Source organism: Capra hircus, chromosome 22 (assembly GCF_001704415.2).
Source record: "Capra hircus breed San Clemente chromosome 22, ASM170441v1, whole genome shotgun sequence".
NCBI classification, from domain to species: domain Eukaryota; kingdom Metazoa; phylum Chordata; class Mammalia; order Artiodactyla; family Bovidae; genus Capra; species Capra hircus.
Genome location: NC_030829.1, coordinates 7,804,929 through 7,826,769, shown reverse-complemented (window position 1 = coordinate 7,826,769; position 21,841 = coordinate 7,804,929). Strand labels below are relative to the sequence as shown.

The 21,841-nt window shown below is 42.1% G+C and overlaps 1 protein-coding gene across 16 annotated transcripts in view; it reads left to right on the top strand.

The window, feature by feature from the left end:
* Positions 9,949 to 21,841, top strand: part of CLASP2 (cytoplasmic linker associated protein 2) — a 180,343-nt gene continuing 168,450 nt past the window's right edge. For 8 of the 16 annotated variants that reach the window (XM_018067155.1, XM_018067137.1, XM_018067146.1 and 5 more), the window contains exons 1-2: positions 10,257 to 10,508; positions 21,123 to 21,201. In XM_018067155.1, the coding sequence (XP_017922644.1) occupies positions 10,314 to 10,508; positions 21,123 to 21,201 (274 nt within the window). In that variant the 5' untranslated portion in view covers positions 10,257 to 10,313. Of the gene's footprint in view, positions 10,509 to 21,122; positions 21,202 to 21,841 lie in introns of all 16 variants that reach the window. The other 8 variants (XM_018067148.1, XM_018067145.1, XM_018067144.1 and 5 more) reach the window with 2 other exon arrangements.

Genomic DNA, 21,841 nt, shown 5'->3' with positions numbered 1-21,841 from the left:
TTAACATTTGAGCCTTAGCTTTCTCGTCTTTAAAATGGCGATATAATATCTTCCACATAGGGCTGCTTGGAGGATTAAAAGACCTAAGCTGTGTCAGGCTTCCCTGGTAGCTCAGTGGCAAAGAATCCACCTGGCAACACAGAGACACAGGATTTGATCCTTGATCAGGGAAGATCCCATATGCCACTGAGCAACTAAGCCCACGCTCCACAACTTCTGTGCTCTAGAGCCCAGAGGCCACAACTACTGAAGCGCATGCGCCCTACAGCCCGTGCTCCTTAACAAGAGAAGCCGCTGTAATGGGAAGCCCCACACCACAACTGGGGAAGCATTTTTGGGCTTAAGGAAAGTAAAATTTGCTTTATTTTGGATTCTGGCACCTGCTAACTGCAACTAGAGAAAAGCCTGAGCAGCAAGGAAGAAACAGCACAGCCAAAAATAAAAAAAAATTTTTTTTAAAAGAGCTAACAAGTGTCAAGCTGAGCAGTGGCCTTAGTGAAATCCATTTCTCACCAGACCTACGCCTTCTTCCTGTATGAGCTGCTATTTTTGTTTCTTATTCTCTTTGTCTCTCTGATAACTCAAGCATCATCAGATATATCTGCCAAGATTCCTAAACTGTGTGCTCAAGTACAGCAGTGTGCTGCCAGAAACTCACCAAGAGCATTCCAGGGGACTTTCCTGGTGGTCCAGTGGTTAAGACTCCCATGCTTCCAATGCAGGGGACATGGCTTCGATCCCAGGTCAGGAAACTAGGTTTCTATCTGCTGGTGCAGAGTGGCTGAGAAAAAAAAAATAAATAAAAGAAAGAGCATTCCAAAATAGTTTAACTTTAAAAGGAAACAGTGATATTTGGCATATGTCAGTCATAGAGTGAACTACCAGCTCCAAGGAGTTCAAAGTTTCAACATTAGATTGTGGTACATTTCTTTCACTGATGTCTTATTTTTACTAGGCTTTGTTTGCTATGGTTGCTGTGATAAAAAGCAAGTGCTACACAAAAATCAGTGTACCGCAGGATGAAGATGGCCATGTCCAGTCTGGTTCCAAGGTTTTAGAAGTTGTGCAGTGTATCCACAGGTACAGGCACTTTATTAGTGTGTTATTTAAGGACGAAATGAAAATGCACTTCCTTCAGTTTATGTGTATTATTTTTCATATGTCTGCCAAGATGTTAGGACGTGAATACTCATTAAGTTGTTTGGTTCTTAGTATTCAGTAGATGGTAATTGTTAGGTGTTTCTTTTGGTCTATGGGTGTGTGAAAAATGACTGAGATAAAGTGCTGAACTAGGAGGTTTGAGAACTTTCTGTTCTAAGGATGTTGAACCGCGGACAGACAACAGTGATACAGAGAAATAAGTAGATTTTGTAGGAGGTATGTAATGATAATGACAAATGTTAAATTTAAATAGCCAAGTCTACATCTTATAGATAAACAGGTTATTCCTCAAAAAACCCCACTTCTTTAAAAAAAAAGTTTTATGGGAGTATACTTGATTTCCAATGTTGTTTAATTTCTGCTGTATAACAAAGTGTCTTAACTATATATATATATATCCTGCTGACAGTGCAGGAGACCTATGAGATGCAGGTTCAATCCCTGGGTCTGGAAGATCTCCTGCAGGAGGGCATGGCAAGCCAGTCCAGTATTCTTGCTCGGAAGATCCCATGGACAGAGGAGCCTGGAGGGCTACAGTCCGTAGGGTCAAAAAGAGTAACATACAACAGAAAAAAACTAGTTCAGTTCAGTTTAGTTGCTCAGTCATGTCTGACTCTTTGCAACCCCATGGACTGCAGCACAACAGGCCTCTGTGTCCATCACCAACTCCTGGAGTTTACTCAAACTCATGTCCATTGAGTCGGTGATGCCATCCACCCATCTCATCCTCTGTCGTCCCCTTCTCCTCCCACCTTCAATCTTTCCCAGAATCAGGGTCTTTTCAAATGAGCCAGTTCTTCCCATCAGGTGGCCAAAGTACTGGAGTTTCAGCTTCAGCATCAGTCCTTCCAATGAATATTCAGGACTGATTTTCTTTAGGATGGACTGGTTGGATCTCCTTGCTGTCCAATGGACTCTCAAGAGCCTTCTCCAACACCACAGTTCAGCAGCATCAATTCTTTGGCACTCAGCTTTCTTTATAGTCCAACTCTCACATCCATACATGACCACTGGGAAAACCATAGCATTGACTAGACAGACCTTGTTGGCAAAATGTCTCTGGCTTTTAATACGCTGTCTAGGTTGGTCATAACTTTGCTTCCAAGGAGTAAGCCTCTTTAACTTTCATGGCTACAATCACCATCTGCAGTGATTTTGGAGCCCCCACAAAATAAAGTCTGCCACTGTTTCCACTGTTTCCCCATCTATTTCCCATGAAGTGATGGGACCGGATGCCATGATCTTGGTTTTCTGAATGTTGAGCAACTTTTTTACTCTTTACTCTTTTACTTTCCTCAAGAGGCTTTTTAGTTCCTCTTCACTTTCTGCCATAAGAGTGGTGTTATCTGCATATCTGAGGTTATTGATATTTCTTCCTGCAATCTTGATTCCAGCTTGTGCTTCCACCAGCTCAGTGTTTCTCATGATGTACTCTGTACAGAAGTTAAATAAGCAGCGTGACAATATACAGCCTTGACGCACTCCTTTTCTGATTTGGAACCAGTCTGTTGTTTCATGTCCAGTTCTAACCGTTGCTTCCTGACCTGCATACAGGTTTCTCAAGAGGCAGGTCAGGTGATCTGGTATTCCCATCTCTTGAAGAATTTTCCACAGTTTATTGTGATTCACACAGTCAAAGGCTTCGGCATAATCAATAAAGCAGAAATAGATGTTTTTCTGGAAGTCTCTTGCTTTTTCCATGATCCAACGGATGTTGGTAATTTGATCTCTGGTTCCTCTGGCTTTTCTAAAACCAGCTTGAATATCTGGAAGTTCACGGTTCAAGTATTGCTGAAGCCTGGCTTGGAGAATTTTGAGCATTACTAGCGTGTGAGATGACTGCAATTGTGTGATAGTTTGAACATTCTTTGGCATTGCCTTTGAGATTGGAATGAAAACTGACATTTTCCAGTCCTGTGGCCACTGCTGAGTTTTCCAAATTTGCTGGCATATTGAGTGCAGCACTTTCATAGCATTATCTTTTAGGATTTGAAATAGCTCAAGTGGAATTCCATCACCTCCACTAGCTTTGTTTGTAGTGATGCTTCCTAAGGCCCACTTGACTTCATATTCCAGGATGTCTGGCTCTAGGTGAGTGATCACACCATCATGATTATCTGGGTCGTGAAGATCTTTTTGTATAGTTCTTCTGTGTATTCTTGACACCTCTTCTTAATATCTTCTGCTTCTGTTAGGTCCATACCACTTCTGTCCTTATTGTGCCCATCTTTGCATGAAATGTTCCCTTGGTATCTCTAATTTTCTTGAAGAGATCTCTAGTCTTCCCATTCTATTGTTTTCCTCTATTTCTTTGCATTGATCACTGAGGAAGGCTTTCTTCCCTCTCCTTGCTATTCTTTAGAACTCTGCATTCAGATGGGTATATCTTTCCTTTTCTCCTTTGCTTTTCTCTTCTCTTCTTTTCACGGCTATTTGTAAGGCCTCCTCAGACAGCCATTTTGCTTTTTTGCTTATCTTTTTCTTGGGGATGGTCTTGATCCCTGTCTCCTGTACAATGTCACGAACCTCCATCCATAATTCATCAGGCAATCTATCAGATCTAGTCCCTTAAATCTATTTTATTGGTTTGATTTAGGTCATACCTGAATGGTCTAGTGGTTTTCCCTACTTTCTTCAATTTAAGTCTGAATTTGGCAAAAGGAGTTCATGATCTGAGCCACAGTCAGCTCCTGGTCTTGTTTTTGCTGACTGTATAGAGCTTCTCCATCTTTGGCTGCAAAGAATATAATCAGTCTGATTTAGGTGTTGACTATCTGATGATGTACATTGTAGAGTGTTCTCTTGTGTTGTTGGAAGAGGGTGTTTGCTATGACCAGTGTGTTCTCTTGGCAAAACTCTATTAGCCTTTGCCCTGCTTCGTTCTGTACTCCAAGGCCAAATTTGCCTGTTACTCAAGGTGTTCCTTGACTTCCTTCTTTTGCATTCCAGTCCGGTATAATGAAAAGGACATCTGTTTTGGGTGTAAGTTCTAGATGCATAGAACCATTTTACTTCAGCTTCTTCAGCATTACTGGTTGGGGCATAGACTTGGATTACTGTGATATTGAATGGTTTGCCTTGGAAATGAACAGAGATCATTCTGTCATTTTTGAGATTACATTCAAGGACTGGATTTTGGACTCTTTTGTTGACTATAATGGCTATTCTATTTCTTCTAAGGGATTCTTGCCCACAGCAGTAGATACAATGGTCATCTGAGTTAAATTCACCCATTCCAGTCCATTCTAGTTCCTGATCCCTAAAATGTTGACCCTAAAATGTTCACTCTTGCCATCTCGTTTGACCACTTCCAATTTGCGTCGATTCACGGACCTGACATTCCAGGTTCCTATGCAGTATTGCTCTTAGCACGCACACATATTCTTTTTCCTATTATTTTCTCACTGCGGTTTACCACAGGATGTTAAATATAGTGCCCTGTGCTATACAATAGGACTTGGTCGTTTATCCGTGCTATATGTAACAGTTTGCATTTGCTAATCCCAAACTCTCAGTCCTTCTTTCCTCCATTACTGTCCCAGAGCAAACACAAGTCTGTCCTCTGTAAGTCCGTTTCTGTTTTGTAGATATGTCCAGCTGTGTCGTATTTTAGATTCCACGTATAAGTGATCATCTGGTATTTGTCTTTCTCTTTCTGACTTACTTCAGTTGATCAAGTTTATGTCCATCCACATGGCTGCAAATGGCACTATTTCATCCTTTTTATAGCTGAGAAATATTCCAGTGTATGTGGGTACCACATCTTCTTTATCTGTTCATTTGTTGATGGACATTTAGGTTCTTTCCATGCCTTGGCTATTGTAAATAATGCTCCCATGAACACAGCAGATTTACGTATCTGTTCTATTATGCTTTATTTTAAACTAATTTTTATCAGAGTATAGTTGCTTTACAATGTTGTGTTAGTTTCTACTATACAGAAAAATGAATCAGTTATACATATACATATATCCCCTCTTTTTTGAACTTCTTGAATTATGGTGTTGTTTAGTATATATGCCCAGGAATGGGGCTGCTGGATCTTATGAAAGAACTGCTTCTTTAATTAGTTAAATCCTATATATTCTCAAACCTCTGCCAAATCATATATAGTCTTAAACCTCTATATATAAACCTCTTCAAGGAAACCTTCTCAATTTACAACACTCGCACCCCATTCTCTGTGCCAGCTAGACAAAGAGAGACTGTCACCCAGGCTTGCAGAAACCCTCTGCTTACCCGATCCTTGCATCCTAGAAATGTTGATTTTCTTGTCTCTATATAGGGATGTTGTGGGCAGAGATCATATCTAAATGAACTTTGCATCTGTGGCCTATGGTACAGTGTGTAGCATATAACAAGCTCTCAGAAGAGATCTGTTGATGAATTAATGAAACATACAGATGATATACACAAGTAATCGTAGCCAGTGTTAACTAGACATTGCATAGGTAGTTCCAGAGTTACTCAAATACTTGCTGTTATTGCTTTAGTCACTTAGTCGTGTCCAAATCTTTTGCGACCCCATGGACTGTAGCCCACCAGGCTCCTCTGTCTATGGGATTTCCCAGGCAAGAACACCGGAACGGCTTTGCCATTGCCTTCTCCAGGGGATCTTCTTTACTCAGGGATTGAACCAGGGCCTCCTGCATCTCCTGCACTTTCGCTCGGTGAAAGTGAAAGAAGAGAGGGCAAAAGTTGGCTTAAACTCAACAATCCAAAAAAGAAGATCATGACATTGGTTCCACCACTTCATGGCAAATAGATGGCAAAACAATGAAAACAGTGAGAGATTTTATTTTCTTGGGCTCCAAAATCACTGCAGATGGTGACTGCAGCCATGAAATTAAAAGACACTTGCTCTTTGGAAGAAAAGCTATGACAAACCTAGACAGCATATTAAAAGCATAGACATTACTTTACTGACAAAGGTCCATCTAGTCAAAGCTATGGTTTTTCCAGTGGTCATGTATGGATATGAGAGTTGGACCACAAAGAAAGCTGAGCGCTGAAGAATCATTGCTTTGAAATGTGGTGTTGGAGAAGACTCTTGAGAGTCCCTTGGATGGCAAGGAGATCAAATCAGTCAGTTCTAAAGGAAATCAGTCCTGAATATTCACTGGAAGGACTGATGCTGAAGCTGCAGCTCCAATACTTTGGTCACCAGATGCGAAGAAGTGACTCATTGGAAAAGACCCTGATGCTGGGAAAGACTGAAGGCAGGAGAAGAAGGGGACAACAGAGGATGAGATGGTTGGATGGCATCACTAACTCAATGGACATGAGTTTGAGTAAGCTCCGGGAGTTGTTGATAGACAGGGAAGCCTGGTATGCTGCAATCCAAAAAGTCGGACATGACTCAGCAACTGAACTGAAACGAACTGAAAGAAAGTGAGGGAATTCCAGAAAACCACTGATTTCTGTTTTTATTGACTATGTTAAAGCCTTTGACTGTGTAGTCACAATAAATGTGGAAAATTCTTAAAGATATGGGAATCTCAGACCACTTTACCTGTCTCTTGAGAAACTTGTATGTGGGTCAAGAAGAAACAGTTCGAACCTTACATGGAACTGACTGGTTCAAAATTGGGAAAGGAGTACGATAAGGCTATACATATGGTCACCCTGTTTATTTAATTAATATGCAGTGTACATCATGCGAAATGCTGGGCTGGCTGAGTCACAAGCTGGAATCAAGACTGCTTGGAGAAATATCAACCCCTCAGATATGCAGATGATACCACTCTAATGGCAGAAAGTGAAGAGGAACTAAAGAGTCTCTTAATGAGGATGAAAAAAGAGAGTGAAAAAACTGGCTTAAAACTCAACATTCCAAAAACTAACGTCATGACATCTGGTCCCATCATTTCTTGGCAAATAGAAGGGGAAAAAGTGGAAGCAGTGACAGATTATATTTTCCTGGGCTCCAAAATTTCCTGCAGATAGCGATTGCATCCATGAAATTAAAAGATGCTTGCTCCTTGGAAGGAAAGCTATGACAAACCTAGACAGTATATTAAAGAGCAGAGATATTACTTTGCTAACAAAGGTCGGTATAGTCAAAGCTATGGTTTTTCCGGTAGTCATGTATGGATGTGAGAAATGAACCATAGAAAAGGCTGAGTGCCAAAGAAGTGATGCTTTTGAACTGTGGTACTAGAGAGGACTCCTGAAAGTCCTTAGAACTGCAAGGAGATCAAACAAGGCAATCTTGAAAGACATCAACCCTGAATACTCACTGGAAGGCCTGACGCTGCAGCTGAAGGTATAATCCTTTGGCCACCTGATGTGAAGAGCCGACTCACTTGAAAAGACCCCTGATACTGGGAATGGTTGAGAGCAGGAGGAGAAGGGGGTGGCAGAGGATGAGATGGTTACATAGCATTACCGAATGTACACGAATTTGAGCAAACTCTGGGAGACAGTGAAGGACAGGGAAGCCTGGCATGGTGCAGTTCATGTGGTCACAATGAGCCGGACACAACTTAGCGACTGAACAACACAACAACCCTTAGGAAAGGAACCTCTAGACAGCAAGGAACAGTCATTATAGTAGTTGATTTAGGCCCAACTGCACAGAAATTACAGCTAATTAATGATGGAAGAGACTTTACACCACGATACAAAGAGAAACAGAGTAACATAGGGAAAAAACCCCAGAGTAAACACAGAAAAGGTTTCTTTGGATTTGGAGAGTGTATTATTATTTTGTTCTTATTTTGTTAATGTGAACATTTCAAGCATTTCATTAAATTCATTCACTTATTCTGCTTAAATTGATTGATCACCCATTATTTGTCCAGCACCATCCTAGGGAAAACACGAATGATCTTGGAGTTTCTGTATAATAGAAGAGACAGATATTTAAAATTATTATATTGTGGCTGGAAATAATTAGCAGGAAGCTAAATAACATTACTTTGCCAACAAAGGTCCATCTAGTCAAGGCTATGGTTTTTCCAGTAGTCATGTATGGATGTGAGAGTTGGACTGTGAAGAAAGCTGAGTGCCAAAGAATTGATGCTTTTGAACTGTGGTGTTGGAGAAGACTCTCGAGAGTCCCTTGGACTGCAAAGAGATCCAACCAGTCAATCCTAAAGGAAATCAGCACTGGGATTTCTTTGGAGGGAATGATGCTAAAGCTGAAACTCCAGTACTTTGGACATCTCATGCGAAGAGTTGACTCACTGGAAAAGACTCTGATGCTGGGAGGGACTGGGGGCAGGAGAAGGGGACGACAGAGGATGAGATGGCTGGATGGCATCACTGACTCGATGGATGTGAGTCTGAGTGAACTCCTGGGGTTGGTGATGGACAGGGAGGCCTGGCATGTTGCGATTCATGGGGTTGCAAAGAGTTGGACACGACTGAGTGACTGAAGTGAACTGAACTGAACTAACATGTCCATTTAGAGTGTATTCTAGACCAGTTTACACCCACTAACATGACTTCCATAGGTTGGCCACCTGATTCAAACGGCTGACTGATTTGAAAAGACCCTGATCCTGGGAAAGATTCAGGGCAGGAGGAGAAAGGGGGGGCAATGGAGGATGAAATGCTTGAATTGCATCACCAATTCAATGGACATGAGTTTGAGCAAACTCTGGGAGATAGTGAAGGACAGGGAAACCTGGCATGCTGTAGTCTATGTGGTCAAAAATAGTTGGATACAACTGAGCGACTGAACAACAACAGCATGGATAAAATTAATCACCCAACCATACTAAATATTGTGGAGGATGGGGAGCAACTGGTACTTCTGAGCACTGCTGATGGGAGTTTAATATGGTACAGACATTTTGGAAAACAGTTCAGCAGTTTCTTCTAAAGTTAAACATACACTCATGACACAGACCTAGTAATTCCAGTACTTGGTATTTACCAAAGAGAAATGAAACCTTGTCTCTGCACAATGACTTGTACACTAGCGGTTATAGCTGGTTACAGCCGGAAATCTGAAAAGTGAAACAGTGCAAATGTCTATAAACAGGTGACGGGGTGGCAAACTATGGTGCTTCCATATAAGGACTCCTACTCAGCAATAAAAAGGGACTACTGACAGACCAACAGCACTGGATCAACCTCAAAACATACTGAAGAAAAAAGCCCAACTCAGTAAAAGCATAGACTGTTATGAAGTCACGTGAAATTAAGTAATAAGGAAAGCTATGCTACGGTGATAGAAATCTGATTAGTATTTCCTGGCAAGGCAATGATTACTGGTTTGTAAGTTCCTAACTTCCTAACTTCCGTCATTTGGAAGTTCCTAACTTAACTTCCAAATGACGGAAATATGCTCTATGGTTCCTAGGATGGTGGTTATTCACGCTGGTGAGTACCTCTGACAAAATGCATGGGCCACTTAAAATCTGTGCATTTTAGTCTGTGTAAATTAAACCTTTTTGTTTTTGTTTTTGTAAAGCATACTCAAACGGCAACCCAACAAGTAGCGGTGGCTGGAAGCAGGGGTCATTATTAATATTTTTTTTAATATAAGAAAGTGTATTCTACAAAAAACAAACAAACAAACCAACAAAAAAGCAATAACACCACCACCAACAAACCCAAACGCCCAAAGCCTAAAAAACCCCACAAATCTGGCAGTGGAGTTAGGGAAGGGGAATTCCACGTCAAAGAAACTTTCCCAAGTATTGATTTAAAGTGGAGGAAAACTTGAAAGGGCCTAAGATTTTACAAGGCGACGGCTGAGTGCTGAGGTGGCGGCTGGCAGAGAATCGTCGGCTTCCTGGGGATGCCAACCCAGACCGACCGCAACTTCCCCAGAGGCTCCACGACCCCCACCGGCTCCCGCTGCGGCCGCCGCCTCCGCGAACCTTGTGTGCGGACCAGCGGGCAGGCGGGCGGGCGCTCGCTCGCCGGCGTCGCGCTGACGTCACGCGCGCGCTGACGTCGCCGGCGGCCGCGGCCTCTGAAGCGGGTTGGGGCGCGGGGGGCGCCGAGTTTGACTAGTTTGGGGGGCCGCTGGGTGCCTGGCGCTGCTCCCGCCGCCCGCCGCGCCCCGCGAGCCGCGCCTCGGCCGGACCGAGCGCGTCCCGCCCGTTCCCGCGGGGCCCCGCTCTGGCAGCTGGGCGGCGCTCGGCGAAAGTTGGCCCCTCGCGAGCGGGCGGGCGGGCGGGCGGCCGGCCGCGGCCATGGAGCCCCGCAGCATGGAGTACTTCAGCGCCCAGGTGCAGCAGAAGGACGTCGGCGGCCGCCTGCAGGTCGGACAGGAGCTGCTGCTCTACCTCGGCGCACCCGGCGCCATCCCGGATCTGGAGGAGGACCTGGCCCGTCTGAGCAAGACGGTCGACGCTCTCACCGGCTGGGTGGGCTCTAGCAACTACCGGGTAAGCGGCGGCTGCGCGGCCTGGCGGGGCACGCCCTCTCCCGCCGGCCCTTTAATCCCGGACTTGCTCGGGCGGCCGGGTGGGCCCCCGGGCGGCCCCGGGCACCTCTGGACGGCCCGGCGGACCCTGGGTCCCCAGACTTGCCCCCCAGCGGCGAGCCTGCCTCTCCGAAAGCTAGCGGGAGCCCACCTTCCTACCAAGACCAACTTTTTCCACGAGTGTGAGCAGTGGCAAATTCAGCGATTCTGTGACACCGTGTAGAGTTCCTTGGCACTAAGGCATTATGTTTCCACACCTATTTTTAAAAATTAGTGATCATTTACATGCGTAAACGTGTAGCAGACCCTTTGTTATACATTCGTACCTACCTGTGTAACACTACCCAGGGCGAGATGTGGGACAGGAAGATTCAGATTTTAAGTTCAAAAGAGATGTCAAGTTAATCCTTTTGAATTAGCATTTTTATCCTACTTAATCGCCTGGTTTCTTTTTGCTTGTATAATTTTTTCTGTTTCTGAAAGGTCGTGCTTTTCGTGTCTAAAGCATCTTTAGAGCGTAATAAGGTGCCTGATTAAGTTTACCGTTAAATCTAGTGAAAAGAGCCTGACTTCGTGGCATTATTTATTTGCTTTTTGTTTATAGTCGACGGAAAGCAATTGAACGCTCTGTGTCGTTTTGTTTTGCGGTAGTTAAGGACTGACTCGGATTTGAAACCGTGCCGTGGCAGGTCAGCTGATACTGGCAAAAAATAAAAAAATGAGGTACAAGAAGGAATGAGTGTTTCAGAAGAGCCGGTAGTAGGCAGGTGGTAATGCAGCCACGTTGGGAGACCAGGTAAATTTTCTGTAATCAGCCTGTACTGTGGTTTTTAGCAGTAACTTTGCTTTCTAGTCTTCTGGTGGCAGTGTTGCTTTAAAATGCTGGTCCAAGCATCGTGTGGTTGAAGTGATTCTTCTTAGTAACAGATACTTAAAACAGCGAATAGGCTGTAGTTTGAAAGCATTATCATCATAGAGAAGAAAGGGAAACTCTAAAATTATTATGCAGATTTAATGATGAAACGTAAGAGTTTTGGAAGGGTTTGACGTTTTACAACGATAATAAACAGTTTGGGAATTAACCATCTCAGTGTTCCATTATATACTGTTTCTGTATTATTTTTGAAAACTTTGGGAAAAGTTAGTGTTTAAGGATACACCATTACTGTTTAGAGGATTAGTCTTATTTCTTTGGAAGACGCGACCTACATCTACTTGCACTGTAGGAAGGGCAGAGGCACTTAAGATAGTTGATTTTGTGTTGTAGCCGAGACTGTTGCACAAAGCCGGCTCTTTGGTAACGCTCACTTCCATTGCCACCTGAAAGCCCTTGTGTCGCCCCTCTGCTGCCTGTGGTTGAATCGGCACTCCTCAGAGGTGCCATCAGGGAGCGACAGTTGAGCGGTCCCATCTCTTGAAACATATTCTTGGCTTCTGTGATTCCACGGTATCCTGCTTCTTCTTTGATGTCTCTGCCCAGAACGTCTACTCATTGCTTTGTTTTTCCTTTAACTGGTCCTTCAGAGTTAGATCCATCAGGGGCCTGACTCATGTTCTTATCTCTTTACTGTGCATTTTCTCCATGCTCCTCGGTAGACATGGTAGCCTGAGAGAGTTTTAGAAATCAGGAGAGAACTCCCATAACCTCACCTGCAGACTTCCTTTCGTGCCCCTGTCACTCTGCCTTTTCTGTTACAGAAGTGGGCTTTCTCACTTCTACCAGTTCCTCCACGTGGGTACTGAAGGCATGTGTGTCCATGCCCTCTTGTCTTCTCAAGACATGAATTCATCAACTTGGATCTCTCCTGCCTGAATCATTATTTCTCTCCTTTCTAGTGAATGCTATAATATAAGACCTTTTCTGACATTGTTCGGGAGAAAGCATTCTAGTTAGTTTATTTGAAATTTATATACTGAATTACCAAGCTAGGTCATCATTTTTTACTGAAGGTACAGTGACTATTGAAATCTTTTGAAAAAAGTGTTATCAGTTTTTTGAATATACACACAAATAGAAGTGTACTTAAATTCAAACTATGCTGAACAAAATAAAGTTTTTCTTTGGAATTGTTAGTACTTCACAATTTGAGTGTCTTTATTTATTTATTTTTTTTGGTGTGTGTCTTTAATTAACAGTCATTCCTTCAGTGAATTTGAGTGCGTATACTTAATACTAAGTATTCCAGATATTGAGAACCCACCTATGAACAAGACTAGAAAGGCTTATTCACTCAGCTTCATTTGGGCGTTAAGGACCTACAATGTGCAGACACTCTTCTGGGCACTTGAGATACAGAAAGGGATGGCAACCCATTCCATTATTCTTGCCTGAAGACCCATGGACAGAGGAGCATGGTGGGCTATATATATAGTTCATGGGATCACAAAGAGTCGGACACGACAGAGCAACTAACATTATTACATGAAGATCTGTGATGTATACATATTCTTCTTGGCCCTGGGATACAGGAGTGAAAAAACAACAGAAGTCCTTGCCCTTGTGTACTTGGATTCTCGTGGGGGCAGAGGAATAAACAAGGTAAATAACTGGAGTCTCTTCTGTGTTAGATGATGATAAATGCTTTGGAGAAAAGCAGTGAAGGGAATAGAAGCATTGGGTGGGATGCAGATGTGGGAATTTTAAATTGTCGCTGAAGACCTCACTGACGGAGTGATTTAAAGCAGGGGCGTGAGACTGCTGCCGTCGTGGAGATCCTATAAGAAAGAGGAAGGCAGATGGGTATACAGATGAGTTCCATGTAATAAGTGCTTATGAATCAACTGATGTAAAAGAATGAGGCGAAGATGAGACTGTTTGGGAAGTAAAGGAAGTGAGATGAAATTTGAGTACATTTAGGAAAGAAGTCCAGGAGTGAAGAATGCCTTTGGGCAGAGGAAGCCACAGATGCAGAGGACTTAGCTCTGCTGAGGAACAGGGGGTAGGCCAGTGTGGCTAGAGTTTCCAAGTGAGCTGAGGTGCTCAAAGGGGCAGGTAGAAAGAGCTATATAGGATTTTATTCTAAATCTTTGGAGGGTTTTTACGTAGAGGGTTGGCTGCTTTGTGAGGTGAGTGAAGTGAGGGAAGTCGCTCAGTCGTGTCCGACTCTTTGTGAACCCATGGGGCCTACCAGGCTCCTCAGTCCATGGAATTTTCTAGGCAAGAGTACTGGAGGGGGTTGCCATCTTTGTGAGGAGTGGACAGTTAAAGCAGCAAAAGAATCGGAGAGTTGGTGGCTCAGACTGGTCTGGGAACAGTGGCAGTACTTGAGAAGCGAGAGGTTGGAGGGTGATTTAGTGGCAGAGCCAACAGCATTGAGTATGAGGGTTGAGAGAGAGGAATTGGGGGTCACTGCATTGCTTAAGCACTAATAGAGGGTAGTGTTTACTGAAATGAGGAAGGCTGAGAAAACAAGTCAGGTGAAGTAAGTAAAAAGTCAGAAGGTTGTTTGACATCCAAGTTGAGATGTTAAACGGGCAGTTGGGATCTTCAGCTGAGTGGAGAAATCATTAATTTAAGGTTTAAAAATGTGTGGATAGGTATATACATTATATAAGATATATATGCTCTGGCATTTGATTTTGTTAAGTCCTGTGATTTTCAGTTCAGTTCAGTTCAGTCGTGTCCGACTCTGCGACCCCATGAATTGCAGCACTCCAGGCCTCCCTGTCCGTCACCAACTCCCAGAGTTCACCCAAACTCATGTCCATCAAGTCGGTGATGCCATCCAGCCAGTGATGCCATCCAGCCATCTCATCCTCTGTCGTCCCCTTCTCCTGCCCCCAATCCCTCCCAGCATCAAAGTCTTCCAGTGAGTCAACTCTTGAGGTGGCCAAAGTATTGGAGTTTGAGCTTTAGCATCAGTCCTTCAAAGAACACCCAGGGCTGATCTCCTTCAGAATGGACTGGTTGGATCTCCTTGCAGTCCAAGGGACTCTCAAGAGTCTTCTCCAACACCACAGTTCAAAAGCATCAATTCTTCGACACTCAGCTTTCTTCACAGTCCAACTCTCACATCCATACATGACCACTGGAAAAACCAAATTTAAAAATGGTGTTATAGCAATAAAAATGTTCCTTGTAAAATACAGTTAAATATGATAACCACCATTTAAAGAGCCCTTAGTGAGTACCAGACATTGTCTCAGATGCTTTATTTCCATTATCTCATTTAATCTTTAAGGTGGCCTTAGAAAGCCAGTACTGTTTGCTCATTGTGTAGAAAAGATGTAAGTATTTTGGCTTAGGTCCTAGACTGGTAAATTAATGATAGAGTATTTGAACCAAGGGACATTAGAATTTTCCTTTCCTTTTCTGTATTTTGGTAAACCTCTTCAATTTCCTATCATTTGTCATCTCTAACTTTTTAATTTTGTTTGTCTGTAAATGTAATAATAAGTTGACTCTCAAAATGGAAAAGACAGTAAATAGCATTTATATTATAACTGTGTAGTGCTGGGCTAGTAACATGCTAGGATTTCAAGTCTTTTCTTGTAATACAAAATCACAGCTCTTCTACCATTTGAAGGATGATGCCACCTTCCAGTGTTAGCAAAACCTTGATTGTATATCTTATAAACCATCAATTTCTGACAGTATACTATTTTTTTTGTTTGAAGTCTGCCTGTATATATGGATCTTGTCTTTTTCGCTTACCTGCCGCATAGGAAGAACATCCAGGTTTTTGCCTTTTTACTATTCACATTGTTCTTTTGCATTGTCACCTTGTATGTGTGCATGAGAGTTCTGTAGGGTAGTGATTATGAACCCAATTTAGTGCCCCCTCTTTTAAAAAAAATTTTTTTTATTTTTTAGCTGTGCCATGTCACAAGTGGGATCTTAGTTCCCTGACCAGGGATCAGATGCATGCCTCCTGCAATGAAAGTATGGTGTCTTAACCACTAGACTGCCAGGGAAGCTGCCAGCACCCTCTTTTAATGCTCCCCCTTACAATCCTGAAATAAAGTTTATAGAGAATACTCAATACTCATCACTTTTAAAAATCCCCAATATGTTCTCACTGTACTATAAAGGAAAATTTATACATATAGTTACAATGAGATAAAATGTTTCCGTGTATAAATGTGCCAACCTGATTACCCAGGAAGGCATAATGCTAGTCAGATGGCTGCCCCAGTACATACTGCTGTAAATGTTACCACTGCCAATTCACACCACTACCGGTATATGGTTGCTGGTGGTTCAGACTTTGCAAGTGGCATTACTGTCAGTGATTGTGATATTCTGGAACTCTAAATTCTGAACCTTGTTTCATTCCTTTCGTATAGTTTGTATAATTTCTTTATTTACTAATTGTCAAAATAATGAGGTAAAAATAACTAGCATGCTCCAATGTTGGCCAGATAGGTTTTGTTATCATACGAAGTCTTGCATTTAAATATGTCTAATACATTTCAAGTTCCTTAACCAGGGATTGAACCCTGCCCCCTATAGTGGAAGGCTGGAGTCTTAACCACTGAATCTTCAGGGAAGTTCCCAGTCATTATTCTTACTAATATCCAAACTGTGCTATCAGATGACCCTAAGAACCTTTGGTAGTCTTTGCTCTCCAGTATCATGAGATCATATTGCTGCTCCTGCCCTGCAGTCAGCTACTTGGTTCCTTTTTGTGGGAAATGGAATGTGGAAACTACAACATAGGTGCTAATGGAACTTATTGTTACTCATTTGATCTTTGTTTCTAGATTTTTTTAAAGAATAGTATTTTTTGAGTTCATACTTACATTCAGATTCAAGACTGCAGTTTTTGCTATTTTTATATATCTTCCATCTATATCTCCTTTTATCAACAGAAATTCTAAATAACATTGACTGTTTCTCTTTTGCAGAGTTTTGTTTTTGTCTTTAAGGTGTATCCCACTAGAGAGGGACAGTCAGATTGCTATATTTTAAAGTCACTTGGAATAGTCTTCTGTGTGGTTATGCTGTTAATTGAGTATACATTTCAGTTTACTTGGGCTTTCCTGGTGGCTCAGATGGTTAAGAATTTGCCTGCAGTGTGGGAGACCTAGGGTTGATCCCTGGGTCGGGAAGATCCCTAGAGAAAGCAGTGGCAACCCAGTCCAGTATTCTTGGCTGGAGAATTCCATGGACAGAGGAACCTGGGTAGGCTATAGAGTTCATAGGGTCTCAAAGAGTTGGACATGACTGAGTGACTAACACCAGCATTATGTTTACTTATTTTATTTCATTTTCAATGAAATTAGTTATTGCTGCAAAGAAGGTATATTCAAAGTAGTCTGGTTTCTTTGTCTGTGACTTGTATGCACTATTCCCAGCCATAAAATTTTTTTTCTGATTATCTTTCCATTGTTGTTATTTTTTAAACATTCATAACTATATCCCTTAATATTTGTAGCCCTCCTTTATAAATTTCTTTTAATTAAATTTTTTTAATTGGAGGAAAATTGCTTTACAACATTGTATTACTTTCTACTGTATAACAGCGTGAATCAGCTATAAGTATACATATATTCCCTTGCTGTTGAGCCTCCCTTCCACCCCGGACCAGTAGTCCCCTTTTTAAATATATATTAAATATGTGTCTCTCCAACTTGCTTTTTTCACTTAATGTATCTTGGAGTTCATTGCAAAGCAAAAGTAGGGTAGCCTTCAATTTTATTTTTAAAGTGTCATAGTAGTCAGTAGTGTGGATGGACCATAATTTTTTGAATCTGTCTCATACTGATGAATGTTTGGGTAGTTTCCAGTCTCTTGCATTAATCTTTTTGTGTCTTCTCATAATTTTGCTGGTGTATCTTCAGGATCGATTCCTAAGTGAGATTTTACTAAGAGTGCGTGTTTTTCCTGCTGATTTCAGATACTGCTTTCATCATCTATTAAATTTTGTGTATGAGTGTGTCTGTACTTCCAGTTGTTTTTAATAGCTTTATTGATGTAATTCACATGTTATACGGTTCGCTCATTTCAGGTGCACACCTCATTGTTTTTTAGTGTATTTGCAGGTATGCATGACCATCAGCACAGTCGATTTTGGAGCATTTTCATTACGTCAAAAAAAAAACCCCTGTACCATTTAGCTGTTACCTCCCTACCCCCTACATCCACTAGCCCTAAGCACTACTAATCTACTTTCTCTCTGTTTGGATTTGTTTGTTCTGGACGTTTCTGAGAAGTTGAATCACACAACATGTAACCATTTGTGTCTGGCTTTTGCACTCATCAGAGTGTTTTCAAGGCTCGTCCATGTTGCAGCTTGTGTCAGTCATTACCGTGCTGTGTGCTTAGTCGCTCAGTCAGGTCCGACTCTTTGCAGCTCCATGGACTGTAGCTCGCCAGGCTCCCCTGTCCCTAGGGATTCTCCAGGCAGAAATACTGGAGCGAGTTGCCATGCCCTCCAGGGGATCTTCCCAACCCTCGCCTCCCGCATTGCAGGCAGATTCTTTATGGTCTGAGTCACCATGAAGCCCATCAGTCATTACTGTTTATGGCCAAACTGTATTTGATTGCATGCATATACCACATTTGGTTTATTTACCAATCTGATGGCCATTTGGGCTTTTCTGCCTTTGGGCTGTAATTAATGGTGTATAATGACATTGGCATGCACGCGTCTATGTCCTGCTTTAATTCCTTTGGGTATATACCTAGGAGTGGAATTGCTGAGTCCTCACTGTTTCTGCACCCACCCCCCAACTTTGTTGTTGTTGTTCAGTCGCTAAGCCGTGTTTGACTCTTTGTGACCCCATAGACGGCAGCATGCCAGGCTCCTCTGTCCTCCATTATCTCCCGGAGTTCATTTACATTCATGTACATTCAGTCAGTGATGCTATCTAACCATCTCATCCTCTGCTGCCTTCAGTCTTTCCCAGCATCGGGGTTTTTTCCAGTGAGTTGACTCTTCACATCAGGTGGCCAAAGTACTTCAGCTTCAGCATCTGTTGTTCCAGTGGATATATTCAGGGTTGATTTCCTTTAGGATTGCCTGGTTGGATCTCATTGCAGTCCAAGGGACTCTCCAGAGTCTCCTCCAGCACCACAATTTGAAAGCATCAATTCTTCAGCGCCCAGCCTTCTTTATGGTCCAACTCTCATATCCATACATGACCCCTGGAAAAACCATAGCTTTGATTATACGGACCTTTGTCGGCAAATTGGTCTCTGGTTTTTAATATGCTATCTAGGTTTGTCATAGCTTTTCTTCCAAGGAGCAAGCATCTTTTAATTTTATGGCTGCAGTCACTATCCGCAGTGATTTTTGGAGCCCAAGAAAATAAAATCTGTCACTGCTTCCACTTTTTCCTCTTCTATTTGCCATGAAATGATGAGACTAGATGCCATGATCCTGGTGTTTTGAATGTTGAGTTTGAAGACAGACTTTTCACTCTTGTCTATCACCCTCGTCAAGAGGCTCTTTTAGTTCTTCATTTTTTGCCATTAGAGTGGTATTATCTGCATATCTGAGGCTGTTGATACTTCTTGCAATCTTGATTCCAGCTTGTAAATCATCTAGCCATACACTTTAGGCTTTCTCTTTTTTCTTGTACTGCAGAGAGGGGTTTTCTCCTTTCCCCAGTGGTAAACTGCAGTTGCTTCTTCCTATCTTGCTGCCTCATTTATGAGTAGTGGGGCTATTCTGTTTTCCTGGCCCAGCTTCAGTCTTAGGAACCCTCTGTCCCTGACCCTTAAGGTAAAGCTCTTTCAGAAACCCTGTCCCTCCTCAATGGGAAGCTTTAATCATGAGAGCCCAGCATGGTTTTCTCCTCCTACCCGTGAAGTAGAAGGCTTCGCCCCCGCCCCCTTTTCTCTTTACTTAGTAGTTGTTAGTGTTTACCTCTGTCAGGAGGATAACAGTGTTTCTCCTTCCATCTGTAGCTTCAAATTTTTGTTTCTTATAGGACAAGGAGCTGGAGAAGGTTTGTGATTTGCTTGCAGAGGTAGCTACTCCTTTCTACCAAGACCTGTAGCTGCCAAGGGCTTTCTCTGGTCTCCCACCCTGCTCTCTGTCTTCACTGTGTCTAGTGGCGGTTTGTGGAGAAAGCCTGCAAGCAGGCGTGAACTCCTCTCGTGTCTGCGGTAACAGGTTTCTGTATTTCCACACAACCCACGCTCAGGTATTAGCAAGGGGTTGAATATACCCAAATTCTTTTCACCCACTTGCACTGTGGCTTCATCTTACTTCTGTCCTCTTCCACGTGTGACCTACTGCTTACGTCTCATCTCTCCTTGGCATCTGTCTTTCCTTAAGATATCAAGCTAGATGATGATTCTACAACCATAGCTTTCTAAATGGATTCAAGAATAGTTACGGTTTTGTAGATTATTTGGCTTTTTCTTGTTTACAGTGGGAGTGATAATTTTTTCCAGTTTCTTCATCCTAGACAGAAGCTGGAATTCCTCTGTAATTAAATGTGCTGTTTTTGCTTAAATGTTTCATTTAAGAAACATTTCAACATTACAGGAAAGTTGCAGGTATAGTCTGTGAACTCCTGTGTACCCTTTACCTAATTCATCAGTTATTAATATTTTGCCAAATAGGCTATATCACTATCTTCCTGCATTTGCATATTATTATTGTTATTGGCCATTTAAGAATAGCGTGCCCTGGACTGGAAGAAACACAAGCTGGAATCAAGATTGCCGGAGAAATATCAATAACCTCAGATATGCAGATGACACCACCCTTATAGCAGAAAGTGAAGAGGAACTAAAAAGCCTCTTGATAAAAGTGAAAGAGGAGAGCAAAAAAGTTGGCTTAAAGCTCAGCATTCAGAAAACGAAGATCATGGCATCCGGTCCCATCACTCCATGGGAAATAGATGGAGAAACAGTGGAAACAGTGTCAGACTTTATTTTTTTGGGCTCCAAAATCGCTGCAGATGGTGACTGCAGCCATGAAATGAAAAGACACTTACTCCTTGGAAGAAAAGTTATGACCAACCTAGATAGTATATTCAAAAGCAGAGACATTACTTTGCCAACTAAGGTCCGTCTAGTCAAGGCTATGGTTTTTCCTGTGGTCATGTATGGATGCGAGAGTTGGTCTGTGAAGAAGGCTGAGCGCTGAAGAATTGATGCTTTTGAACTGTGCTGTTGGAGAAGACTTGAGAGTCCCTTGGACTGCAAGGAGATCCAACCAGTCTATTCTGAAGGAGATCAGCCCTGGGATTTCTTTGGAAGGAATGATGCTAAAGCTGAAACTCCAGTACTTTGGCCACCTCATGCGAAGAGTTGACTCATTGGAAAAGACTCTGATGCTGGGAGGGATTGAGGGCAGGAGGAGAAGGGGACGACAGAGGATGAGATGGCTGGATGGCATCACAGACTCGATGAACTCGAGTCTGAGTAAACTCCGGGAGTTGGTGATGGACAGGGAGGCCTGGTGTGCTGCGATTCATGGGGTCGCAAAGAGTCGGACACGACTGAGTGACTGAACTGAACTGAACTGAACTGAAGCTCATGACTGTTCACCCTGAATATTTTGGTGTCTTTTGTTTTAACTTGGTAATAGGTGAAGAACTTTATGTCACAGTTACATACTGTTATTATAATATGCATCTGTAATTTGTATTCATTAAAATTTCTTTCTATCTGTAGGTGTCATTAATGGGATTGGAAATTTTAAGTGCCTTTGTGGACAGATTATCAACACGATTTAAGTCCTATGTAGCAATGGGTAAGTTAATTTTATTTATAAATTATTTTAGTGTTTGACCTACTGACTTTTTCATAGTTTTTGTTTAACAGAATTAGTTCTCTGTAAATGCACAAATGTAATTGTATACAATTCAGAGATCCGCTACTTAGCATTTTTAATTTGCTGAGATATAAAAGATTCTAAGCCTATTTAAATAAATATGTTTCCTTTAAGACAAAAACAAAAGCAAAAAAATTACCGAATATACATCTAATAGATTTTTACTTCATATTTCAAATTTTTTTACTGTATCTTCTACTTTTTTGTAACATATTAATAATTTACAAAATAATTTGCAGCGCCACTTTTCAGCCTTATCTGTGGTCAAGGACCAGTTTTTTCATTGCTAGCCTATTGCAGACCAGTATTTTATAAAATACAGTACGAATAAATTATAGTGAAACGAAATGTTAAAAAAATACAAGGCTCAATTTTTATTGTGAGAGTCAACAAATGTAAAATTTACTTTGGTCACATTGTTTCCAAACCTTGTTTTAGAAAAACTCACTGTCTTGCCCACAAGATGTTTGTAGACTGGTCCTGGGCTGCTGGCCATACTCTGAACGGCACTTCTGGTGTGTTTGCAGTCCAGAATGCTGTGCTGGTATCACACTTGTGT